The sequence below is a fragment of the Protopterus annectens genome, chromosome 14.part0 (genome assembly GCF_019279795.1).
Source record: "Protopterus annectens isolate FY-2018-M chromosome 14.part0, PAN1.0, whole genome shotgun sequence".
Lineage (NCBI taxonomy): Eukaryota > Metazoa > Chordata > Ceratodontiformes > Protopteridae > Protopterus > Protopterus annectens.
The window spans coordinates 769,035,256-769,060,427 of record NC_056748.1 but is presented as its reverse complement, the minus strand read 5'-3'; the positions used below and the strand labels follow the sequence as shown (position 1 = coordinate 769,060,427).

Sequence of the window (25,172 nt, the reverse complement as noted above, 5' to 3'; positions counted from 1 at the left end):
AAATATGGCTCTTATAAACTTAGGTGCTACAATAAAATGTGTTGTAGTAGCATACATTTTCTGAATGATATGAAATGTGAAAGTCAAATATCCATCATTGCTTAGTGACTTCAGTCTTCAATGATTTGCCAGAAAACCACAAATTTTATGAGGAACAGATCAAAAATATGAGGCAAAAATCTGGATACTCTGCAAAATTCTGGACAATTGAGAGGTACTGTATGCCTATTAGTTTATATTAGATAAGTTATGTACTCACAAGGGAGGTGTTGCAGGGCTCAGTCCATGCTTCTTTCTTTACAGTGTACATGCTACCTTCGGAGATGTCATAAAAGGCAGAAGTGGTATTTGGAACTATTACTGTGCTAAAGACACTTAGCTACATCTCTCATTTTCTTAAGATAATATGTCTGATATTACTATCCTAGAAGACTGTGTGGAGACCATTCAGTCATGGATAAATTCAAGTTATTTGAAACTCATCCTATCTGCATCTTTTCCACACTCTACTCCTTTCTGCTCTCATCTTTTATGGCCAAAATCGAATGGAGTTTGCACCTTATGTAGAAAGTCTGGGGATTACATTTGACAGTTCATTGATACTTGAAGGCAAGGTGCCCAGAAGTTATGAAGTCATCTTATTTGTCACATTAAGCCCTTACTTCTTTGTTTGCACCTTTTCACAATGCATTTGTATCTTCTCATCTGCAGTTTTGCAAAGTGAATTGCGTTGAGTTCACTCATGCTATCTGCCTTACCTTCAACAGGTGAAGAACGTTGCAGCCAGTGTGTTGGTTAGTGTTTCTTTCACTATCCATTTCACTGTTGTGCTTCAGGTTATACACTGGCTTCCTGTTACAGCAAGGTTCCTCTTGAACAATCAGCTGCCAGATTTCATGCCTTACATGGTCTGGGTTCTGGGTATTTGAATGAGCTCTTGTTCCCATACATCTTTATCAGGCAGCTCAGATTATCAGGTAAGGTCCTGAAAGTCATTTCTAGAATTCACCTGGAGGCCATAGACTGACATTCTTTTTACCTACCTGCACTATTTATTTGGAATCATTTACCTTCCAAGATTCAGGAATATGCTTTTTGCTACCCTTTAGGGTGTGTGAGTTTTGCATTGATTTTGATATGTTCTTTTATTTATTTTATTATTATTATTATTATTATTATTATTATTATTATTATTATTATTATTATTATTATTATTATTATTATTATTATTATTTGCTTTTTTGGTCTTCATCCTTGGTTAAGGAGGGTGACCTAGGTATAGCTCTAGGTTTTGTCTGATATAAACTTGAGACAAACGTGTCTTGCTCATAAATGGTTAAATAAAAATCTGGTACTAAGGCCTTGAAGAATGTCTGTGAAGTTACAATCTGGAAAAATGAAAAATAAAGAGGTTAAAAAACAAATATATGCCTGTGAAGCTGTAGTAAATGCATTAGGTGCCAACCTCTTGTGAGACAGACAGACAAAGTAAAGCTGCTTACACTGGCAAAATGAAAGGTAGAAAAAGTATAAAACAGTTATGTTTGTAAAACTGTTAAAAATCTGTTAGGTGATAATAAACCAAGCTCAACTGAGAGATAGAAAAGTACTAAGGCATAGTTATGCTTGTTTGAAACCAGTGCTGAACCTAAAAATAAGGCAAACAAATCAGTAGTTAAGCTGAAGGCAAAAATCTGGCAAGTCCTAAAGAAAAACATTCTAATTAAATGCAGCCAAGTGAGACTCTTCAGTAAGGTAATGGTGAAATCAAATAGAGTGGTATATTTAATGACCAATAGCATAGGTGTAACCAATGACCAATGGTATAGATGTAACCAATGACCAATGGTGTAACCAATGACCAATGGTATAGGTGTAACCAATGACCAGTGGTATAACCAATGACCAATGGTGTAGGGATAACCAATGACCAATGGTGTAGGTATAACCAGTGACCAATGGTGTAGGTGTAAACAGTTGCCAATGGTATAGGTGTAACCAATGACCAATGGTATAGGTGAAACCAGGGCTGTCTCAACAGAATATGTCCCCAAGTAGAAATGAAATGTTAACATGGAATGTTGAAATGCAGTTGGAAAGATGAAGGATATCACTGCTAAGCAGAATACATCCAGGACTGGTATTAAGAACAATACTAATAACATATGTCTGACTGAAACTGGAGAGCACAATATGGTGGAAACTTAATTTGCATTACGACTTAGCAGAATGGTATAGAAAACGTCGCTGAAGCTTTATGTCAGGGTGCGCTGGCACGCCATCAAAAATGACTACCAAAATACAAGGGCAATTACAGCAGGATACTGATATTATGCAGACTTTGTCACAACGTTTAACAGTATTCTCAGTGTATAGATTCTCCTTAACAAAATTTTACAACTCTACAATAGGATATGACTGAGATGCAAAGTACTGGGCAGGGGCTGGCACATGAAAAATAAAAAGAGGGATAAAAAAACATACCCTAGGATTCAGAAAGATTATCACCACTATCCTTATGTGGGCAGCATGGGATGGCCCAATAGTGCAACAGTAATATTCTGTGATTCAAAGACATGGTAAAGCTGCACAAAGCAACATTTCATTAGCAACTTATTACAACATCTCTGAATTGAACACTGCACAGCTAAATGTTCCTTTTACCAGCGTATGCATTGCAGTTGTGCAGGCACCTTCCAACACACACATGTGCGCATCAAATATAAACATATACTCCTATACATTCACACACACACACATACACACACACACACACACACACACACACACACACACACACACACACACACACACATACACACACAGCTGGCTTTACTGTACTTACCTGCAGTCATGCTATGAGCTCCAGTCCATCCATAACAGTAAGTGGATGGATGCCATCAAATGACAGCATACACTTTTTCTTCCTCGTGACCAAAATAATGCAGTAGTGCAAGTCTCTGAATCACTCTGCAGTGCTATTTTGGTGACAGCACAATTTCTGGGGGAGAACATATGGCTAATTAGCATTAGCCATATCTGCGGACAGCTGCATTTGCATGTGGCTTTGCCAGCGAGGACACTATCCTCCATATGGCCATTGCTTGCATATCACTATAACCATTTCTGTATTGCTTTAGCTTACGGCATTGCCAAACCCTGGCAAGTAAAGTGTTCTGCAATATGGTAAGCCGTTTCTGAATCTTAGGGATGCTGCTTTCATTTAAAATTGAAAATAAAAGTTACTTATAAATCTGGCTGTTCTTGGTCTGAAAACAGAATTTCAGAATAACCAACAGATTATTGATTCATAACAAAAGCCAGAAGGCCAATAATACTTTGCAAAAAAATGTGAATGTCTTGCAGCAGAATGCTACTGATATACTGAAGTATATAGATTATTTGCAGATGTGTTAGGGTACTAAAAAGTGAAACTAAAACCTTATTTAAATGTGTTAATTCCACCTTTAAAGATTTAGAGATGAGGCAGACTTTACCTTGATTTAGAGGCTAATAAACAGCTTGGAAGTTGTGAGAGTAGAACAAAAAGAGTTTTAAAGAGACTTGATCTGTCTAAGGCAGGAGGTCAAGAACTAGAAACGGTCAAATACATCCAGATACCAGATATGCTGTTGTAAAGTATATGGAATAGGTAATCAAACTGCAACATGTGTTTTCTGAAAGCAGAGAAAAATTACATAAGTGGGAAAACCAATGTAAAATGAAATGTCAAAAATAGAAAATGGAGTGTTTGGTTTTCAAGAAGGTCATGTGATGTTCATAGATTACCTTGATAAGCTAAGAGGTGGAACCGACAAAGAATTGGCTGCCTTGTTCAAGGGAATACTGGAGTTGTACGGACAAGGTGATACAACTCTGCATAAGCAAATGGTTAAGCTGCCAAACACATTATTTGAGCTTTTTGAACAAATTGGGGTAATACAAGAAATTAGCATACAAAAAACATAGGGCTATACAATTCTAATCAAAGCTTAGTGGAAAGTTTATTTGCACAATTCATAATTTTAAAAAAACAATGCAACTCAAAAGAAAAGTAGATGACTGACAATACAGAAGAAAGAGAATACTAATAAAATATGATCTAAATCTCTTTAAAAACAATACAGGAATGTATGATATTTGAGTTGTAAAGGGGAATGAAAATGCGATGTAAGGAGATACAAGTGAATCAGGGCATTAGCAGAGTGCCAACTGAGATACAAAATGTATAGGAAGAAGTAAACAGATCCAAAAGCAGAGAAGCAACTAAAACAGTTTAAGTAGCAGAGAACAGAATTACATCACAGCACAGAGTTTGAAAAAGAACAACAGAAGAAAAAGATGGCTTTAGCAAGCGTGTAAGGTAAAAATGTCTAACACAGAATTGGAACACTATACATTACAGGTGCAGCCAATAAGACTAGAAAAGCCTCATTAACTGAATATTATGAATCTCAGCTCAAAAATGGTGGTACTTAAACTGAACACCAGAAGCAGAATACAGTTGGAAAAGAAAGTTCAGGTGCCAAAATGACAGGGCTGTAAATCCTCAAGTGTTCTGGTGCTGAGCAAATTCTTGCTACAGAGCTGCATTTTACACAAAGCTGCAAACCCACAAAAGAAAATACATAAATACAAACTTTCTGCTAAACAGACACATGATGTATTGCAAACAGACTGTGTCTAGAAAACAGAGGTACAAGAAGTAAAAAATGGAAAATTTCTCTGAAGGGTGGTAGTCTTAGGGGAAAGACTTTTCTAAATTTAAGATACACTTTAGGGTTAATGTCAAGGAAAAGGACAGAGCCAAGACTACCCCACCCTAACCCTGGCCCTAACCTTAACATGCCTCTTAACTTAAAACAAAGTCCTTCATATAACACTATCCCTACACAAATTAGCTGGGATACTCACCACAGACAGAGCCGTAAGAAGTGGGGTCTGTTACACAGAAAACTTTTACCATGGATTATACTACTGGAAGCATGTATGTTGGTGGTTTGGAGCATACCTCTCAAATGTCAAGATTTTTGCAGAAAGATAAGATTTTTGCCTAACCTTTTTGGTCTGTTATTAATAAACATTTGTGGTATTTTGGTAATCACTAAGAATTGAGGACACTAAATAATGACATACATGTGAGTTTCTAACTTTGTATCCCTCAGAAAATCATGCTAAGACAAATCCTGTTAGTTTGTCAACTTTCTAAGTTTATAAGAGTACTATTTAAAATCTGTCCCTATTTTTGAGCCTTAGTCCCCTCCATTATTTTAGGCTTTGCCCAGATTTTTTGCACAAAGAAGTCGAGAGGTATGGTTTGTAGGTTACCAAAGATGAACAAAGTTTAAGATGCATTTTTGGCAAATATAGACAATCTTCAAAGGTCATTGTGGTCCAGGATAAAAATACTCAAATATCAAAGGGATTTGGCTTTGTAATATCTGCGTACCCAACAAATGCAAAGGATTCCATGTACACTTCAAATGGACTGACTTTAAATTATCATCTGATGTCATTCAGGCATGTCTGCCTTGTTTTTTTTAGAGGAAGTTCATCTAGGGACGTTCATAGATAACACTGCAGTAGAAGTGGGAGATAGTTGTTTGACAGTTGTGATGGGGGTTTGGATTACCAGTGAAGTCACTTATACCCCAAGGTCTCATTTCATGTTCCTGCAATAGAGTGCCTCAGTTATATGAAATGTCATGTGTGGAAGTGGCTCATAGATGAAGCTGAAGGAATGACCAGAGTGGGAGTGGCTTGGTGTTCCCCTATGTCACACTCCTTCCTCAGAATTGTAAGGCAGAGATCTTACCACCAAGTCACTACTCTACCTGAGATCTGTATTTACCTATGCAAACACTGTCTGTCTCTCTACATCTATATAGATATAGCTATAGATAGATAGGTATAGATAAAGATACCTGCAAATAAAATGATTGGCCATGATATAACTTGGTAGTGAAACAAAACAGCAACTAAAAAATGTCAATCAATCACTATAACACTAATCCAACATATCAACACTCAGTACATCGAAAAAGGAAACGTATTTCTTTTTCTGATGCACTTTCCAAAACCTAACCAAATTCCGGTTAAAATTTTCTGAAGGGTGGTAGTCTTATGGGAAAGACTTTTCTAAGTTTAAGATACACTTTAGGGTTAATGTCAAGGAAAATGACAGGGCCAAGACTACCCCACCCTAACCCTGGCCCTAACCCTAACATGCCTCTTAACTTAAAACAAACTCCTTCATATAACACTATTCCTTCACAAATTAGCTGGGATACTCACCACAGACAGATGCACAGACATACAGACACATACAAGCACGCTACCTCTATCTTACACAGAGGAAAACCATGAAAATTAACCTACAATATTTTTTAACTTTAAAATACTAGAGATGCTAATGCCTTCATTTATGCCTGGATATACTGTTGCATTACATCGCAAATGCCATCTCAATTCACTTGTTGTGTCTTTTGGCTTTTCCCAGTTAGGGGTCGCCACAGCTGAACTCCGGTCCGCTAATGATTGGCAGTTGACTTTTACATGCTGAGTTGCCAGCCCTAACGCACAACCTTCAACGAAGGTATACCCATTCACGCATGTCTCCACACAGAAGACGCTCTAGCTGAGAGTCGAACTGGTCAGCGTCTTACTGTGAGGCGACAACACTACCGCAGCACCACCACCGTGGATATAATGTTAAAAAATATTGTAGGTTAATTTTCATGGTTTTCCTCTGTGTAACAAAGTATTTGGTTCTTATAAATCTTTCACAGTAGTTTATATATCTTTATATATATTCATTATTATTGAATTTTAACATGGTGATATTTATGGATGTTTTTAACAACACCTTTACAATAATGTTTTTAAAGGTTCATGCATTTTATTGTATTTTTCATAAAACAGTTTTTAATTCTGTATTTAAATAGTTAAACTTGTATAATTAATTGATTACCAATTAACTTATTAGTCAATTAGAAATGGTTTAGTGTGCTATTATATAAGGCTGGGTCTTGTTTTGTTAAATTATTTTGATGAAGTCCCTGTAATTTGGGGGAAGAAAGCGCTAAACATGGATTTATTGTGGTCAATAAAGTTGGTTGTTCATTCTAGCTGTGTGTACTTTGAATCAAACCATAAACAGATATCATCAAAAGAGATATATACCAGAATTTGAAACCATCCAGCCATCTTATAACTGGCTTGTCCACATGAATGTTGTGATGTTTACATGCTGATTGGGGCAAAATAAAATTCCTTATCTCATCCAGCAAGAACTGTAAGTATTTCCAAGCAAGCGGAGAAATATAATCTATCCAAGGTTCATTGGGTTTGACTTAGGAGTTTCCTGCTATTAGGCAATGTCTTATATCCTTCCAGAAGGCATCCTTACTAGATGCCATAATCAACTCATCTGGTTCTTGCAACCCAGAGGAGCAGTGTGGCTCAACTCTGAGGCCCTCCAAGGTTGTCAGTCTTCTTACCCTATCATTAAGAATGAGCTCTGCAACCTTGTGAAAGAACTTTGTTTCCACCGCTTGTATCTGTGACCTCATTCTACAACTTGATGTGACTCAGCTCTCACTTCATCACTACAAGTACTCCTGCCATTACAACCCTCAAATAGTCTGTGTCCTGATATGATCTACCTTCACTCATGAGCAAGACTCCAAAATATTTAAACTCATCCAGTGGGGCAGTTGCTTCCTTGAGACCTGCAGGGAGCAATCCACTTTTTATTGGGTGGGAGCCATGACTTCTGATTTAAAGGTGTTCATTTTCATCCTACTTGCTCCACACTCAGCAGTAAACCACCACAGTATGCACGAGGGATCGCAGTCAATTGACATCAGAGGGTCAACACTGCCTGCAAGCAACAAAGATACAACATCATCCAAAATTTGATAATCTCTATACTTCAGCTGCACCAGGGTATCCTATCCAAAATATTATGAATGTCAGGGGAGACAGGGCATACCCTTTCTGGAGTCTGACACCCAATTAATTTTGAGAATGAGGGTACAACTATTGCTCTGCAAATACAGGGAATGGATAATATCCAAGTGCAGCCTTATGACCTCATAATGTTGCAAGTCTTCCTACAAGATATTCTGGGGTGTATGGTCCATATGCTTTCTTCAGGTCCACAAAACAAATATAAACTACATTGGTGAATTCCCATGACTATTGTCTATACAAGGACAGAGAGATGATCCACTGTTCCATGGAGAGAGAGTGCTACTTCTAAACCAGTGGTGCAGCTATCAATCACCTTTCTAGGCCTTTGGCATGGACCTTCCCAGAATGACTAAGAAACATGATCCCTCCATATCTAGAATACGCCCTTCTGCCCCTGTTTGAAAGTGGGAACCTCTACCCTAGTTTCTCAGACTAGAGTTGCTGCCACCATCTTCTACACAACTCTGAAAAGGTACATTTCATCACAGCAGCCCAACAACAGTATCCACATTTTGGCCTTTCTGTCTGGATCTCAGCCACTCTCATAGTCCTTCCAGCTCAGATATGTTTAATTGCTTCATTGACCTGATCTACAGAAATTGATCCATTCCCAGCAGTTGCATTTGGCACTGGCTTCTCAAAGGATGATTTCTCTTCTTGAGGTCATGTCATAATGCTACTAATGATTAAATATAGGGTGGAGCATTTACTTGCAATTCTCAGTCTTTAATTATAAACTATATTTACACAATTAAAGAAAATATTAACTGTAAATGAAAAATATCAGAAAGATATTACCAATGACTGCCAAAAGTAACAAAATATAAGCTTCTGGGAGGCTTATGTAAATAAAAGAACTTAATTGCAGCAACTTAAATAAATCAGTTCTCTTTATGAATAAAAGGCAGTGGGCTAACAGTTTATTGTAAAAAAGTAAGATTATTAGATAGTGACGAATGACATCCTGTAGGCCTAAATTTTAGTCTTTCAGTGACCATTTGCATATTATGTGATTCTGAGCAAGGCACTTAATCAGACACTTTTGTTGTGTTACCCTGCAAACAAAACAAAACAAAAAAAAAGGCAAATGTGTTTATTGAGTTTACCTGGTTAACAAAAAATAGCAGAAATATTAGGTCATGACAGTAACGGGACTGAATCCCTAGTTTTCACTCTGCATATGACAAGGTGCTTAAATACACAGATTAAGGCTAAATTTATTTGCATATATGTATCATATATATGCAGTAGCATTATAGATTATATGTTTAACAAAGCTGAAATGCCCCTTTAAAAGCTTTGCAATTTGAAATGCATATTTTGATAAAGCAAACTGATTTAAAAAATGACTCATTGAATTCATACATCCAAGAAAGAAAATTTTCTATAAACATATTTTTTTATTCTTACCTGCAGTTACACTATGTGTCACACCTTCTTTCGTTTTGGTACCTGTGAAAAGACAATTTACAAATTAGTGTAATCAGAATCAGGGTATATATTTGCATTTACATATACACATCACTGTGGTTTGTCTTTCTTTTTGTCCAGTGTTTAACTGCCAACATACTAACTGTCCATTTCCTTACTATACGCTAGATATAATGCAATATATTCAGGCTGGCAAAAAGAAAGTGTTGGTGACAAACAATGGTGAAATAGCAGCACAGAAATGGGGGCTCTACATAACCTGCCTGCACATTTCTCATCATCTTTGAGATGTGCTCACAAGCATGGTTTGTCTAGAGACTTATTTGTGGAATTCATAGGGAATCACTACCAACCAACAGTCACACGAATGTGCCTTTTTGGAAATGTCTGATAAAAAACAGGGAAACTTTACTAACAAGTCCTGGACTAAGAAGGCAGATTTACCTAGAAAGAATATATAGTCTTCAAGTGCATTTTATGTAGAAAATAAGGTAAATCAAAACATGGAAAAATGGCAAATTCATGCACTGGAATTAAAGCAAAAGTACAAACTGTAATGTGAATAACATGGTGAAGTGCTCCAAAAATTCCACATATTAGTATGTCAGGATTTCTTCTGTAGTTCATTATCAAGGAAAGATAAATATTCTGAGGAGGTTGTTCAGATATACAGAGATAACTAACAGTACAATAAAACAGAGCAACACAATATGCTGCTCATATTTTGTATCTTTTATGGTTGAGCCTGATTCTTCTAGCTTTCCTTCACATGCTGTTCTGAGCCTGTGTCTTTCATTTAACCACACCAAATCTTCCACATTGCACTTAAAACTATTTACAGCTTATACAATAAAAATATCCTAGTATATATATATATATATATATATATATATATATATATATATATATATATATTGACAATGTAGTATGCAACATAAATTTATTTCTCTGAGAAAGACACTTTAATTATTATTATCCTTTACAGCTGAAGGTAAAAAAACAATCTAGTCTCTGAATCGCTTTAGATAAATGGAGTATATTAATTGCTTCAATGAAAATGTAGTGATTCTCATATGAATGAAGCCAGCAAGTTAGCTGATCCATGCCTTAGTGAGGAAAACCCTTCCTTTCATTTTCTTTTAGTTTCTGTTAGCTTCTCTTATCTTCACTGTGAATGCCTAGTCCTAAAATAATTACTTTTCGGCCTGCCATGTACTTTACATGTGCTGTTCAGTATTTCCTGCAAGTATGACACTGAAAATGCTTAATTTCCTGGTAATGATCCCTTCATTTAAACTAGCTATTCCTTTTCCTTCCCATAGTCTGCATAGTTTTTTTCACCCTACCATATTTTGCATTTTAATAATGTTTGGTATTTGCTATAAGGACAATTATCTTTTTTAAATTTCTTTTTCAGAATTTCTTGTTCCTTTATAAAGAAAAATCATACAGTGTTAATTTTTTGTACTATGGTACCTTCCAAACCACTTTATGCTATTCCTGTAAATGTCACACAAAGTTCTAATTTAGGATGTTATAATGAGTAGTGGTGCTGCGGTAGCGTTGTCGCCTCACAGCAAGACGTTGTCATGTTCGATTCTCAGCTAGAGCGTCTTCTCTGTGGAGGCATGCGCGAATGGGCGTGCCTTAGTTGACGGTTGTGCGTCAGGGCTGGTAACTCGGCACGTAAAAATCCACTACCAAACATTAGCGGACCGGAGTTTGCTGTGGCGACCCCTAGCCAGGATAAGCCAAAAGACACAACAACGTAATGAAAGATTCATAGGTTAATATTAGTCTGCTAATATGTGAACCATTTGTAGCTAGCCAAATAATCCCAAATTGAATTTACCCAGACATGAATTAATATCAGACCCCCCCTTTTCATAAGGGCTTGTGGGGCCAGATTGGGTTATACTTATGGTTGCCCATCCAGTCAACCAGGTTGCTTTTAAAAATACCTCCATAATTTCTATAGTTTGATGTTAAAGCATTACCAACAATAGAAACATGGTACCAACACATAAGTCAACTCGTATACTCTGAAAAAACAAATACTATGCTAACATCTACAAAACAGCAGGGACCAACCTCATGTCTACACTAAGAAATAAAAAAAAATGACAATATACATATTGTAGTGTACACCAAGACAATAAATTAGCAGGCTCCCAACATACTGTCATAACTATAAAAAAGTTTATCAAGCAATTTGGAAGACTATAAAGAATAAAGTTACTTCTTAAATGACTCCAGTAGACAAACATGTGATACTATGTTTGTCTTAATATTATGATTAAACCTACATTATTCAACAAAATGCCACTCATTGATAAAACTCCAGTAGCTAGAACTAAAGAATAGATCATTATTAGGACATATCCCTTGGGATTCAGAAATTGCTACCACTATCAGTAAGCCTAAAATGAGCAGTCAACTAACTGCTGACCGACACCCTTTTGAATTCAGAGGAAGGCCCATGGTTGGTAGAATCACCACAATGAGCCTTCTCCATGGCCATGCTGCATGCTACTGAGGTATTCTGGGGGAATGTCTCATACTAATTAGTCATCTGCTCTCCTCTGCAAAGGCATGCAGTAAGGGCATTAAACAGTTGAGCAATTCAGACAACCACTTGGCTGTATAAATGTGCATAGCTGAATGCTCCATTTCCCCTCTATAGTCAGCTGAGCAGAACAGGTAAGTGGCAGTGGAGATGAATGTGGGAAGGGATGTGAGTATGTGTATGGCAGTTTATGTAGGTATGTGTCTGTAGGTGTATGAGTGGTCTCGGATGACTGTGTGTGTGTGCATTTGTGTGTGTGTGTGTGTGTGTGTGTGTGTGTGTGTGTGTGTGTGTGTGTGTGTGTGTGTGTGTGTGTGTGTGTGTGTAAATGTTTGTGTGTGTGTGCGTGTGTCTGCCAGAATGGTCACACTGTGTGCGTGTGTGCATGAGTGAATGGGTAAGTAGCTCTGTTACTGCATTCGAGTGAAGAGGGTGTCACATGCCTTAAACATGGGTATGTGTGGGAGAATATCTGTGGGTGTGTGTGTTGTGTATGTGTGTGTGTGTGTGTGTGTGTGTGTGTGTGTGTGTGTGTGTGTGTGTGTGTGTGTGTGTATGTGTCTGAATGCCTGCCAGTGTCTGTCAGAGTGTACCTGAGGGGACTTCCTGTGCCAAAATAATGTCTGGGACACCTGTAGTAAGTTCTGTTGACAAGTGCTGTTTAGCACTGATGGTACTTATGTGTGATTCAGGCATGCAGATTAGCTACTAATGAGGTTTTCCTCTTTATGGCTAAACTTGTCTCTGACTTGCATTTTCTGCAAGTGTATAAACCACAAAATTTGGCTGCAGCAGTTTACATGAGCGAAGGGATTTTTTTTTCAGAATCCCAGGCTTTGTGTTTGTTAATAAAATCATTTATACACCAACATGCCTCAAAGTAATGATTCTTTTGAGCTGATATATAATATCTGAATTACCTGGACGTGGTAAAGCTTTATAAATTTTAATGATACTGGTTGTCAAAAAAGCAGTTACTAGAAAACGGAAATCAAAATCTCTACCAAGCATAATGGAATTCTTCAGTATTGTAAAGGAGACGAGAAGTGAAAATGGGACCTTTAGGAAAGAGTTGGAGCAAATCTTATAGAAATTAATGGAATTTGTGGGGAAAATATATCATGAATAACAGTCAGTAGGAGTAGTGAGGTTCAGGGGAATAGAGTAATATAAGCAATGTTGACGTGAATGAAAATTGTTAAAAAGAAGGATCATAATGGAAACTATAATTATGGTTTGTTTTTTCTTTTAATGCATATCCATGTAAATCCATATTGCAATTCAAAATGTGATGATTTAATAACAGTATTAAAAAAATATACGTACTACAACAACCAACACAGGTGAATGATGCACTCCGACCCATCAACAAAAACTGAGCAGTCCTTACCAACTAAAAAATGCACAAACAACAAATATGACACAGTTGTCTGTTAGTGTTCTATTACAAAAACATGAAATGTATTACATACCATATTAAAAAAGACCATTTTCCAAACACAGCTTCTCATAAAATATTAAATATAATAAATGTGACTGTGGCTCTCAAAAATCAGAAAATATCTATACATCTCCATATCAGTCTTTTTGTTAACTTAACATGCAACTTTTCGTTGGCTCCATGACAGAAATGCAACTCTTTTGTGATCTACACTTCTAAAGAAATCTGTCAATCAAAAATACTTAAAACATTTTATCAGGGGTAAAATTCCCCATACTCCTAGCTCCCCAACCCCCTGCTGTTTATATATACTAATTCAGAGATCACTCTGACTTTGGGATATCTCATGAAAGGACAAATTCTTGTGATAAGGAATTGCATCCTAGTGATCATACAGTTAATGCATCACTCACTAGTGTTTTGCATTTTCATTTTTTTTATTTTGAATTTGTTAATCAAGGTTGAGCACTGATCCCATTGGACCCATTTCAGTCTCAGCCCAGGAGTTTAAGACTGGCTCACTTTTTTCCCAGTATATATTCCTCCTTCTCTCCTGATGTTCACCTATTAAGACATACATAACCTCCAATATACCACTGTTACAAAAATTCAGTTTCCTCAAAATAAATAAAGTAAATGGAGACAGTTCTTTTGCTATTTCTCTAATATACTCACCAAAGCATGTGACCTTTACTTAATTTAAATTTACAGATCTCTTTTTCTTATATCTTCATCTGTGAGTAATTTCAATTTTAAATGGCACCAATCAATTAGCTAGGCACAGTTCTTAAGCTTGTATATACCTGTAAACTGTGATGTATCAAAAACTACTTGAATTTTATTTTAATCTCTGAAGTTGCATTTGACTTGTAACTAGCTGCATACATATTTATTATCTGTGGTGCTTTTCTACCAGGTTTTCATGGAGAATAAGAAATATTCAATTTGGACAACCCATCAAACAAACTATAAATAAATAAAGATATTCTGACACTGTGTTTATTTCCAGTATTGATTATATTTGCATTTCTTAACAAATGTTTATTTTAACTGCAAACATGTACCCTAAGTGAGAGAGACAAACTGGAAATCATTTGTTGTACAAACTGTTTTCAGACATATTTATTCTTTATATGTACTGTATTCAGCTGTTCCTAAGAAACTGAAAATCATTTTATGTTTTAAGTGCTTAGCTTGGAGGAAGAACTCTGTTATTCATGCTGCTGCTGCTGAATGGCACAGTTAAGACATATATATATATATATATATATATATATATATATAAACACACACACACAACATATATACACATTTAAACATCTATAGATATAGGTATATTGTTACGGTCAGAATGATCTGTTGTTGAGTGGCTATATGACTGGAATAAAAAAAAATCAGTTTTTTTCTGAGTACTAACTTTCTAAATGACATAGAAGAACTGAACAATAAACCCAATAAATATTGTTTATGCACTTAATGCTAAGAGTTTAAACAAAAAAAACTGCACTCCTCACCTTGGAGGATGCCAGCGTCTATGCAGTTACTGAGACATGGTTCAAGAGCACCCTGGCCGTGCAAGGCTACAATGCCTTCCACATGTTCAGACCTCAAAATGAGCATGAGGGAACCAAAGGTGGAGTTATAGCCATCATCATTAAGACCAAATACACTTCGAGACTGATGAAATAGCATGACTCTCTCAAACTACTCCATTTCCAATTAACAATTGGGAAAGTACCATACCACATAATTTCTAGCTATAGACCCTCCACCATTAACCAAGATAAGCACACCCCTACCTCAGTTTACTGGAATCCCTCACTATACAGCCCAACAACATAGTCATGGGAGATTTCAACTATCCTTTCATAGACATGAGCAAAAACACGCTCGCCCAAAGCTTCCTGGACTTTTTTAACACAAATGCTGTCTGCACCACCCCTACTAAGATCTCTAATGTTCTGGACATAGTACTCACCAACATGGGGGGGGTCACTGTGCTTCCCCATGTGTGATGCCTTCCCTGGTTAGGTCAGACCACAAATCAATCTCATTTGAAGTAACTACTGGAACTGACACCCTCACAGGAACAACAATTATAAAAATCTTCACCAAAGCTAACTACAGTATACTAAGCAATGGTATATAAAGCTTTACATAGCAGACTCCCTCTTATCTGGCCTCTCTTTAACTGGCCTCCTCTTTAACCTGCCATCAAATTTCTGCCACAGCCGTAGCAAAAGACAACAGAGAAGAACAACACTTCTGCCTCCTCTGGGCTAAATAATGACAGACATTTGAGTTTTAGACTTCATATTCATTAGAAAAATGCACACTAACACAAATCCTGTTATTCTAGGTGATTTATAACCTATAAATGCTATTTTGTATGCATTTTCTGATTAACCAGCCATTCTTTTATCCAGCTTAAGGTCCAGTCCCAGCGAGTCCGGATAAGAGGGAGTCTACTGTACCACTATGATCACTATGCAGACGTGTGTGCAAATTCCATGTACAAATACTTAAGCTACTACATAAACTCTGCTGTGCCTAACCAGATCAAAAACCAAGCCTTCCCGTAAAAACAAGCCACCATGGTGGATTTCAAGTATATAACAAGAGGAAGAAACTATTGTTCAAATGCAAGAGAGATATCACTCTGCAGAGGAAGAGTTCTCACCTAAGTCCAAACAGGAAAGTCAGAAATCTTTTAAAGTTTTCTAAAGTAAATTATGAAACTAAAATCACATCCCTAGCCAAGGATAATCATAAGGCATTCTTTAACTACGTCCAGAGTCTGAAAGGGAATGCCCAGCTATGTGCCGAACTGGTTCTAGATGGGATCACTCATACTATACAGGAAGATATCACCAACTTGCTAGATGACAGATTCAATGCAAATTTCACCGCCCTATCCCCACATACCATAGCCCAAAACATACCTGACACCAGTCCTCTGCCTAGTATCTCTAGAGAACAGGTCATCTCTGCACTTGCCAAGGGCAAAAACATGGCCTCAATGGGACCAGATAATATCTCAGGTTGTTTACTAAACAATCTAAAACAAGAAAAACTGAAAAACTCAAGTATGGTGTTCACTTCAGCGAAGTGGCTTTACAGTACAGCGAGGATAAAGCCCAGCAAGGTGGTGTTCTTGGCTGGATGACCAGAGGTTCCATGGTGGGACCTTTCCAAGAAGCAGCATTTATCTCCCAATTAGCAGCATGGACAGGCCTGTATACACTGACACTCCAGGCAAGACCAAGTTTGGCTACCATATCATAATGGTGGAAGAAAGAAAATAGATGAAAATATCAATTTCCAGACCTGTTCCAATTTTACAGATAAGGATTTAGAATGTAGTTAATATCTGTCAAGTATGCAGCTCTGTTTTTTTGAGACCTTTATCTTTTTGGTGAGGAACTTGGGGCCTTTTCCCAGCTGCTGCAGTGTCGGGTCAGATACATTCTGAATGGGGGGCATGTACTCAATCATAGGTCTAATGAGTGATGAGTACAGGGCATGATCTGCCTTGACAAAGCCAAACTGGGTTGGGATCAAAGTCTGCAAGTTCCCCTATGTCTTATATTTATGAGTTCCATTATGATCCTCTCCATGGCTTTGCAGATAAGGCTTGTCAAGCTAACCTGTCAGCCAGTATGTTGGCAATTGTGTGTAGGTTTTAAGTATCACACACATCATTTTGAATTTTTTGAGCATATCTGGAGTTTCCTCCTAGGTTTCCTCTTTTTTTTACTTATAATGATCAAAGGTGTGTCTTACCTTTCAAGGATTTTGCTCTATCTTGTAGTAGCTTCCTAGGAACCTTTGGGCTAGAAGTGTTTGGGCTTGAGTAGTGTTCCCAGTCTATATGGTGTTTGATACATACATTATCCCTCCATTTTTTTCAGAAGGCCATGTGAGGTTCGGACCTGTGCTGCTAGTGCTGGGGTGCTCTCCTTGAACCAGGTTTTCTGTCACAGCACAGACATGATGTTCTCCATTTCCATACTGAGAAGAGTGCGTGCATCTTGAGATTGAGACTTCTGGCATTGAGCAGCATTACCTTTAGTTTTTAGCATGTCATCCCAGGCAGACAGACATTGATCCCCCCTTGAATGACACCCAATTAAGCCAAATTTTAGCTGATGATCATCTTATCACTGTGTTGTGGCATCATTCTAGGGGAAGATAGGATACTGCTCAAGGTCAGGTCATACCCCTGCCTGCTACATAAATCAGAGAGCTCCTCAATGTCTCTTTTCATGAGTGTGTCTACTATGGAGTCAGTCACCTACAAGTGTTTTGTGTTGTATTTGTATTTAAGGGCAGGGACTGCTTTGCACACACATTTTTTTTGTTTATGTGTTGTTTGTGTGGTGTATTGAGTTTGCAGTTTGCTTGGTGTCTGCTTTGGAGGCCTCTGCTGTTTAGGTAAATTTACTCTCTGAGTATGTAGTGAGTGGGTTTATGTGTTTGATGTGTGTTTGTGTTGTGTGTGAGTGAGACTGGTATTGGTGTGTGTGTGTGCCTTCTCTTCTCCTCCCCTGGTCTTGCCAGTCCTGAGTTGAGAGAGCTCAGCCTCCAGTCTGGCTAAATAGCTGCATCTCTCACAAGTGTTAGTGCACATCACTCAGCAGTCTTATTTGCTAGTTTGCTATATATACAGATACATACACATATATAAATATATATATATATATATATATATATATATATATATATATATATATATATATATATATTCGTTTAAAAGCATGAAAATACAAGAAAACTACACATTTTAAACTAAAATAGGTGGGGGGCTTCACCCCCTCCACACCCCCAACACCCCCCTAACAATATATAACAACTCCAGGGTCGCACAACATTGGGAAGGGGGGCAAATCCCTGTTAAATGCCTTGAATACTGGTTGTCGACCAAATGAGTTTAGATCAAATGGTCTGCCTGTCTTCTGAAGTAGATCCATATATATATATATATATATATATATATATATATATATATATATATATTTGTATATATGTGTGTGTGTGTGTGTGTGTGTGTGTGTGTGTGTGTGTGTGTAAATATCAGTATATGGGTCTCCCCTGAAAAGAACAGCAACAGCAACAGTAATCCCCTGCACAAAGTAGGGGGGAGCATCAACTGACCTTGGGAACTACAGACCCATAAGTCTAACCAGCCTCTTCTGCAAGGCCATGAAAAGAATTATCATAGACCTTATCAACAAGGATATAGATGACCTCCAAACACTGGAACCAACCCAGTTTGGTTTGTTAAGGGTAGATTATGTTTATTAAACCTGTTAGACTTCTTTGAGAATGTTACGAAAACCATGGAAGAAGGTTAGACAGTGCACACAGCCTTTCTCAACCTTGCCATGGCTTTTGACACAATTCTTCACTCCGGCATCATTCAGGAACTGTCCAAGATAGGGATTAAACATTACATTACTAGATGGGTAGCCAACTGGTTCACCGACAGAACACACTGTGTCAAAATTGGTGACTCCATCTCCACCAGTAGATCCGCCACCAGTGGAGTACCACAGGGGTCTGTGCTGAACCCCTTACTGTTTGGCATCTATTTCTCAGAAGTCCAGGCCAAAGCAGACGTCCTTTGGCTCACCAAGTTCACTGATGATTGTAAACTAGGAACAATAATTGAGTCCCCCAATGATGTCAACATATTACAAGAAGGGCTAACACAAACAAATGACTGGTGCCAAAGCCATGGTCTAATACTAAATGCAAGAAAATGCATTATTATTCCCTTTGGCAGAAGGGAATTCTCTACAAATTACAATATTGACAACACCCCCCCCAAGTTACAACCCAGCAGTTCGAGACTTGGGAACACAGGTTGATAGCAATCTGAACTTTGACCACCAAGTTTCCACAGTGGTAAGGAAAGCCTTCTACGTAGCATACCTCATAAACAAAGGTATAGCATCTAGGTCAAGGGATGTTATAACTCCACTGTACTTGACTCGTATCAGACCACTAATAGAGTATAATGCACCCTTTTGCATATATCTCACCAGACATCTGCCACAGCTGGGCAGACCTCAGAGGTTTCTCACTAAGAAAGTACAGGGACTCTAAACCATGACCTATGTGGACAGGCTGAAAGCCCTTTTACTTTACTCTGTATAATACCACTCAAATGTACAGATTTTCGCAGAATGTCCAGATTTTTGACTCATATTTTTGGTCTGTTCCTCATAAAAATTGTGTTTTGTTTTTGTTTTGTTTTTTTTGACAAATCACTGGGATGATCTAAGGATTAAAGTCACTAAGTAATGACATGCATTTGAGTTTCAAACTTCATATCCTCCACAAAATGCATGCTAATACAAATCCTTTTAGTCTAGCAACTTTCTAAGTTTAAAAGAGAAATATTTAAATGGTGTCCCTGTGTCTGGGCATTTATACCCACACTATTTCAGGCTTTATCCAGATTTCTTGCTCTAAGAGGTTGAGAGGTATGCTCTCTATTTTATAGGCTGCTGAGAGGTGACTTGTGCCTGGCCTATAGGACAATCTCCAACCTTGCCCTAATGGAAATGCTGCACATCCGCAGGTCAAATGTCCCAAGAGGCACTCGCTCAAGAGATCTTAACCTAGCTTGTGACATTAACTGTTCATGCTGGAGAGACAGATATGTCTCCCAGAGACTGCTGCTTCCCTGGAATAGACTCCCTATTCACGTAAAACAGAGCACCTCACTGACACCATTCAAATGCAACCTAGATAATTGGACAGGAGGCCACAAATTGACCCTTAGGGTGGTATATTTTGACGGCGTGGTGTGGTATACTGAAGATTTACCCACGATTGGTGTGGGTTAATCATGAGGGCGAAGCCCAAGTGATTAAATAAAGCCAACCATGGGTAAATCTTCAGTAAACTGCAACCACAGAGTCAGTTATTGCTATTCTACAATGACATTATTTAAGAAAAAAAATACTTACTTTTCTTAAATAATGTCTTTGTATAATGGCGCATTACTGTTGGTTCTTCCGCTGATTGTGGTACACTGCTTCCTTGTTTTGATGTACTGAGCATGCAAATGGGACTTGCCTCCCACGCGTACCCAGTACATCAATCCTTTGAAACGGAAGCAACGGAGAAAAGAAAGTCTCCGTTGCTCCATTTTTTTCTTTCTTCTTTTTTTATTTGTTAAAAAAAATGTTTTGAGCACTTTATACCAACGGAAAAAAGGCCTTTTTCCGTTGGTATATTGTGGGATTTACAATGGGCACGTTGGCCAATCAGCATGCAAGTTTTGGAATATTAATGGGGGTCATTGTATAATTGCTAGTATTGACCAGAAATATCTTCACTCAGACTACCTTTATAATAACAGCAAATTTGACAGGGTGACTGATTTAATTTCCAGTTGTTCCATTGTTTTTTATCAGATCTGAGGATTATTTTTATATTTTATTTTGTTATGTATAATTTGTATGTTACAGGCCAAACAGAACATGACTGGGATTTTCTGTACTGTACACCATTTGGGGATAACAATTCATTACCTTTGTATACATGAACAACACTAAGTGTAATAACAGTATGCTGAAGTGAAAACTGCACAACTCATCCCGAAAGAAGAAAGTAAATTCCATTCCATTGCACTATTGTACATAATAAGACTAATTTACTATACAGTAGTAACTTTCAAGTGCTTATTTTGAGGACAAAGTTAGTGTAGATTCTAATGCTAAGACTTCAAAAAGAAAGCAGAGATCCAAGATGTATATTGAATAACTGCTCCTTTGTTATGAACTGGAAATATCTGAAGCATTTGTCTGGACAAATCTATAGAACACATTTAAAAAAGGGGGGCTGTGAATTTGTAACTCTAAGATTAATTTCACAACACTTCAGGTGAATCATATAAACAAATGAACATTTCCATATCTAGTTAATGCAACATGTCTATAAAAAAGGAGATATCTACTTCTTTTGTCTGTTCCCGTTAGGGGTCGCCACAGTGAATCACCTGTTTTCATTTCTTCCTGTCCTCTGCATCTTGCTCTGTCACAGCAACCACCTGCATGTCCTCTCTCACCACATCCATAAACCTTATTGTAAGCTTTCCTCTTTTGTTCTTACCTGGCAGATCCATTCTTAGCATCCTCCTCCCAATTTACCCAGCATCCCTTCTCAGCACATGTCCAAACCAATGCAATCTCACCTCTCTGGCTTTGTCACCAAACTGTCCAACCTCAGCTGACTCTCTTATATACTGATTCGTAACCCTGTCCATCCTTGTCACACCCAATGCAAATCTTAACATCTTTAACTCTGCCACCTCCATCTCAGACTCCTATCTTTTTGTCAATGCCACTGTCTCCAACCCATATAGCATAGCTGGTCTCACTACCCTCATGTAGACCTTCCCTTTAACTCTTACTGGTATCCATCTGTCACAAATCACTCCTGACACTCATCTCCACTCATTCCACCCTGCCTGTACTCGCTTCTTCACCTCTCTTCCACATTCACCATTACCCTGAATTGTTGAGCCCAAGTATTTAAACTCATCCACCTTTGCCAACTCTACTCCCTGCATCCTCACCATTCCTCTGTCCTCCCTCTCACTCACCATCATATAGTCTGTCCACCTCTCCAGGGTCTCCTCAACCTGTTTTCTACTCTCACTACAGATCATGTCATCTGCAAACATCATAGTCCAAAGGGACTCCTGTCCAATTTCGTCTGTCAACCTGTCCATCACCATTGCAAATAAGAAAGGGCTCAGAGTTGATCCTTGATGTAATCCCACTTCTACCTTGAACACATCTGTCACTCCTACCGCAGACCTCACCACTGTCACACTACCCTCATACATATCCTGTACCACTCTTATATACTTCTCTGCCACTCTTGAATTCCTTATACAATACCACAACTAATCCTTAGGCACCCTATCATATGCTTTCTCTAAGTCCACAAAGACACAATGCAACTCCTTTTGACCTCTCTATACTTCTCCATCAAAACCCACAGAGCAAACATCGTATCTGTAGTGCTCTTTCCCAGCATGAAACCATACTGTTGCTCACTAACCATTACCTCCCTTCTTAAGCTAGCTTCCACTACTCTTTTCCATAATTTCATGCTGTGACTGATCAATTTTATCCCTCTGTAGTTACTACCGCTCTGCACATCACCCTTATTCTTAAAATGCGGTACCAAAACATGTATTCTCCACTCCTCAGGCATCCTCTCACTTTTCAAGATTTCATTAAACAATCTGGTTAAAAACTCCACAGCCACCTCTCCTAAACACCTACATGCTTCCACATCTCTGTCATCTGGACCATCAGCCTTTCCATTCTTCATCCTCTTCATATCTGTCCTTTCTTCCGCCTTGCTAATCCGTTGCACTTCCAGATTCACTATCCGTACATCATCCAGCCTTCTCTATCTCTCATTTTCTTCATTCATCAGCCCCTCAAAGTACTCTTTCCATCTGCTCAGCACACTGTCCTCACTTGTGAGTACATTTCCCTTGTTATCCTTTATCACCTTTACCTGCAGCACATCTTTCCCAGCTCGGTCCCTCTGTCTAGCCAATCGGTATAGGTCCTTTTCTCCCTCCTTAGTGCCTAACATTTCATACAACTCTCCATACACCTTAACCTTAGCCTTTGCCGACTCTCTCTTTACCATACTCCTCATCTCCTTATACTCTTGTCTACTTCTTCATCTCTCTGACAACCTCACATCTTCTTCAACAACCTCTTTCTCTGTATACTCTCCTGTACTTCCTCATTCTACCACCAGGTCTCCATGTCCTCCTTCCTCTGTTCAGATGTCACACAAAGCATCTTTCTAGCTGTCTCCCTTACCAGCTCTGCTGTAGTTACCCAGTTCTTCAGTTACACTTCACTGCCACCCAGTGCCTGTCTTAACTCTTCCCTGAACTCCACCTCACACTCAATCTTTTTCAACTCCCCCCATTTGATCCTTGGCACTGCCCTCACTCTCCTCCTCTTCTTGATCACCAGCATCATCCTACAAACCACCATACTATGCTGCCTAACTATGCTTTCCCCTGTCACCACTTTACAGTCTCCAATCTCCTTCAGACTGGCCCTCCTGCATAGGATATAATCCACCTGTGTGCATCTTCCTCCACTCTTGTATGTCACCCTATGCTCCTTCCTCTTCTTAAAATATGTTTTCACCACAGCCATGTCCATTCTTTTCACAAAATCCACTACCATCTGACCTTCTGCATTCCTCTCCTTAACACCATACCTACCCCTCTTTTCCTCATCCCCTCTGTTCCCTTCACCAACATGCCCACTGAAATCTGCTCCAATCACCACTCTCTAACCCTTGGGTACACTCACCACCACTTCATCCAACTCACTCCAAAATGTTTCTTTCTCATCCATCGGACTCCCAACTTGTGGAGCATATGCACTAACAACATTCATAATCACACCATCAATTTTCAGCTTCATAATCATCACAATGTCTGACAATCTTTTCGCCTCCAAAACACTCTTGGTATACTGTTCCTTCAGGATAACGTCCTACCCCATTTCTCCTCCCATCAACAACATAGTAGAACAATTTGAACATGCCTCCGATATACCTGGAAACTCCTCTTCCATCTGGTCTCTTGCACGCACAATATATCAATCTTCTTTCTCTCCATCATATCGGCTAGCTGTCTCCCTATACCAGTCATACTGCCAACATTCAAAGTTCCTACCCTCACTACCACACTCCTAACCTTCCTCCTCTCCTCCTGCCTCTGGGCATGTCTTCCCCCTCTTCTTCTCCTTCTCCTCCTCCTTTGGCCAACAGTAGCTCAATTTCCACCAATACCCTCTTGGCTAACAGTACTGGTGGCAGTCGTTGTTAACCCAGGCCTCGACCGTTCCAGTATAGAAAGCTGTATTCTTGTTCGCATATGTTATTTGGCAAAAATTTTACACTGGATGCTCTTCCTGACGTAACCCTCCCCATTTATCCGGGCTTGGGACTGGCACAAAGAAATGCACTGGCTTGTGCATCCCCTAGTGGCTGGATTTAGGATATGCAACAGATAATTTCTTTACAACAGCCATATCTCAAAATGGAGCTTATCCAGGTAAATTGTAATAAAGAGAAAAAGTTCCTTAGAACAACAGGAATCCAATATAAAAAATATAGAAAATTATGTAGAAGATGAAATAAAAACAAGTTCCTTTTAATACAAACTGCATGGCTCTAAGATAAAGGAGATAATATGGGAATCGGAAAGGCAAAACAATCTCAAGGTTAACGGAGTTCCAGAAAAAATGGAGGGGACTGGTATGGTCAGTTGGTTAGCTGGTGGTCAAAAGTATTAAACCCACAAGAAGGACTTCATGTGGGTGTGAAAGAGCTCACAGATCACTGATGAAATTCCCACTAAATCAGAAGCTCCTTCAGGATCCATACTTGTAAACTTCATGTCATATTTAGGCAAGAAACTTATACTATGAACTGCACTGTCTAATCTTCTTATAAAGGTGAATAAAATAATTTTGTTAGACAATGACTTGTCTTCAAAAGGTATGAAAAAGAGAACTATATTGCTAGCCCCTAATAAAAGTTCTTATAAAGATCAGTATTAAAAGCCATATCACTTACTAAGCCACAGTAAAGTTGCTTCTGTATACTGACAAAAGAATTTGAAGTACCATTGTGGAAGCTGTAACTTATGTTTAAAACATAACTTTGTCACTAGCTGTGAAGAAATGACTT

General features: G+C 38.3%; 1 protein-coding gene across 1 annotated transcript in view; it reads right to left on the bottom strand.

Moving 5' to 3' along the window:
• Positions 1-25,172, bottom strand: part of SNCG (synuclein gamma) — a 169,057-nt gene that overhangs the window by 94,897 nt on the left and 48,988 nt on the right. Inside the window, exon 2 of the mRNA XM_044056502.1 lies at positions 9,385-9,426. Coding sequence (XP_043912437.1) covers positions 9,385-9,426 — 42 coding nt within the window. The remainder of the gene's footprint in view (positions 1-9,384; positions 9,427-25,172) is intronic.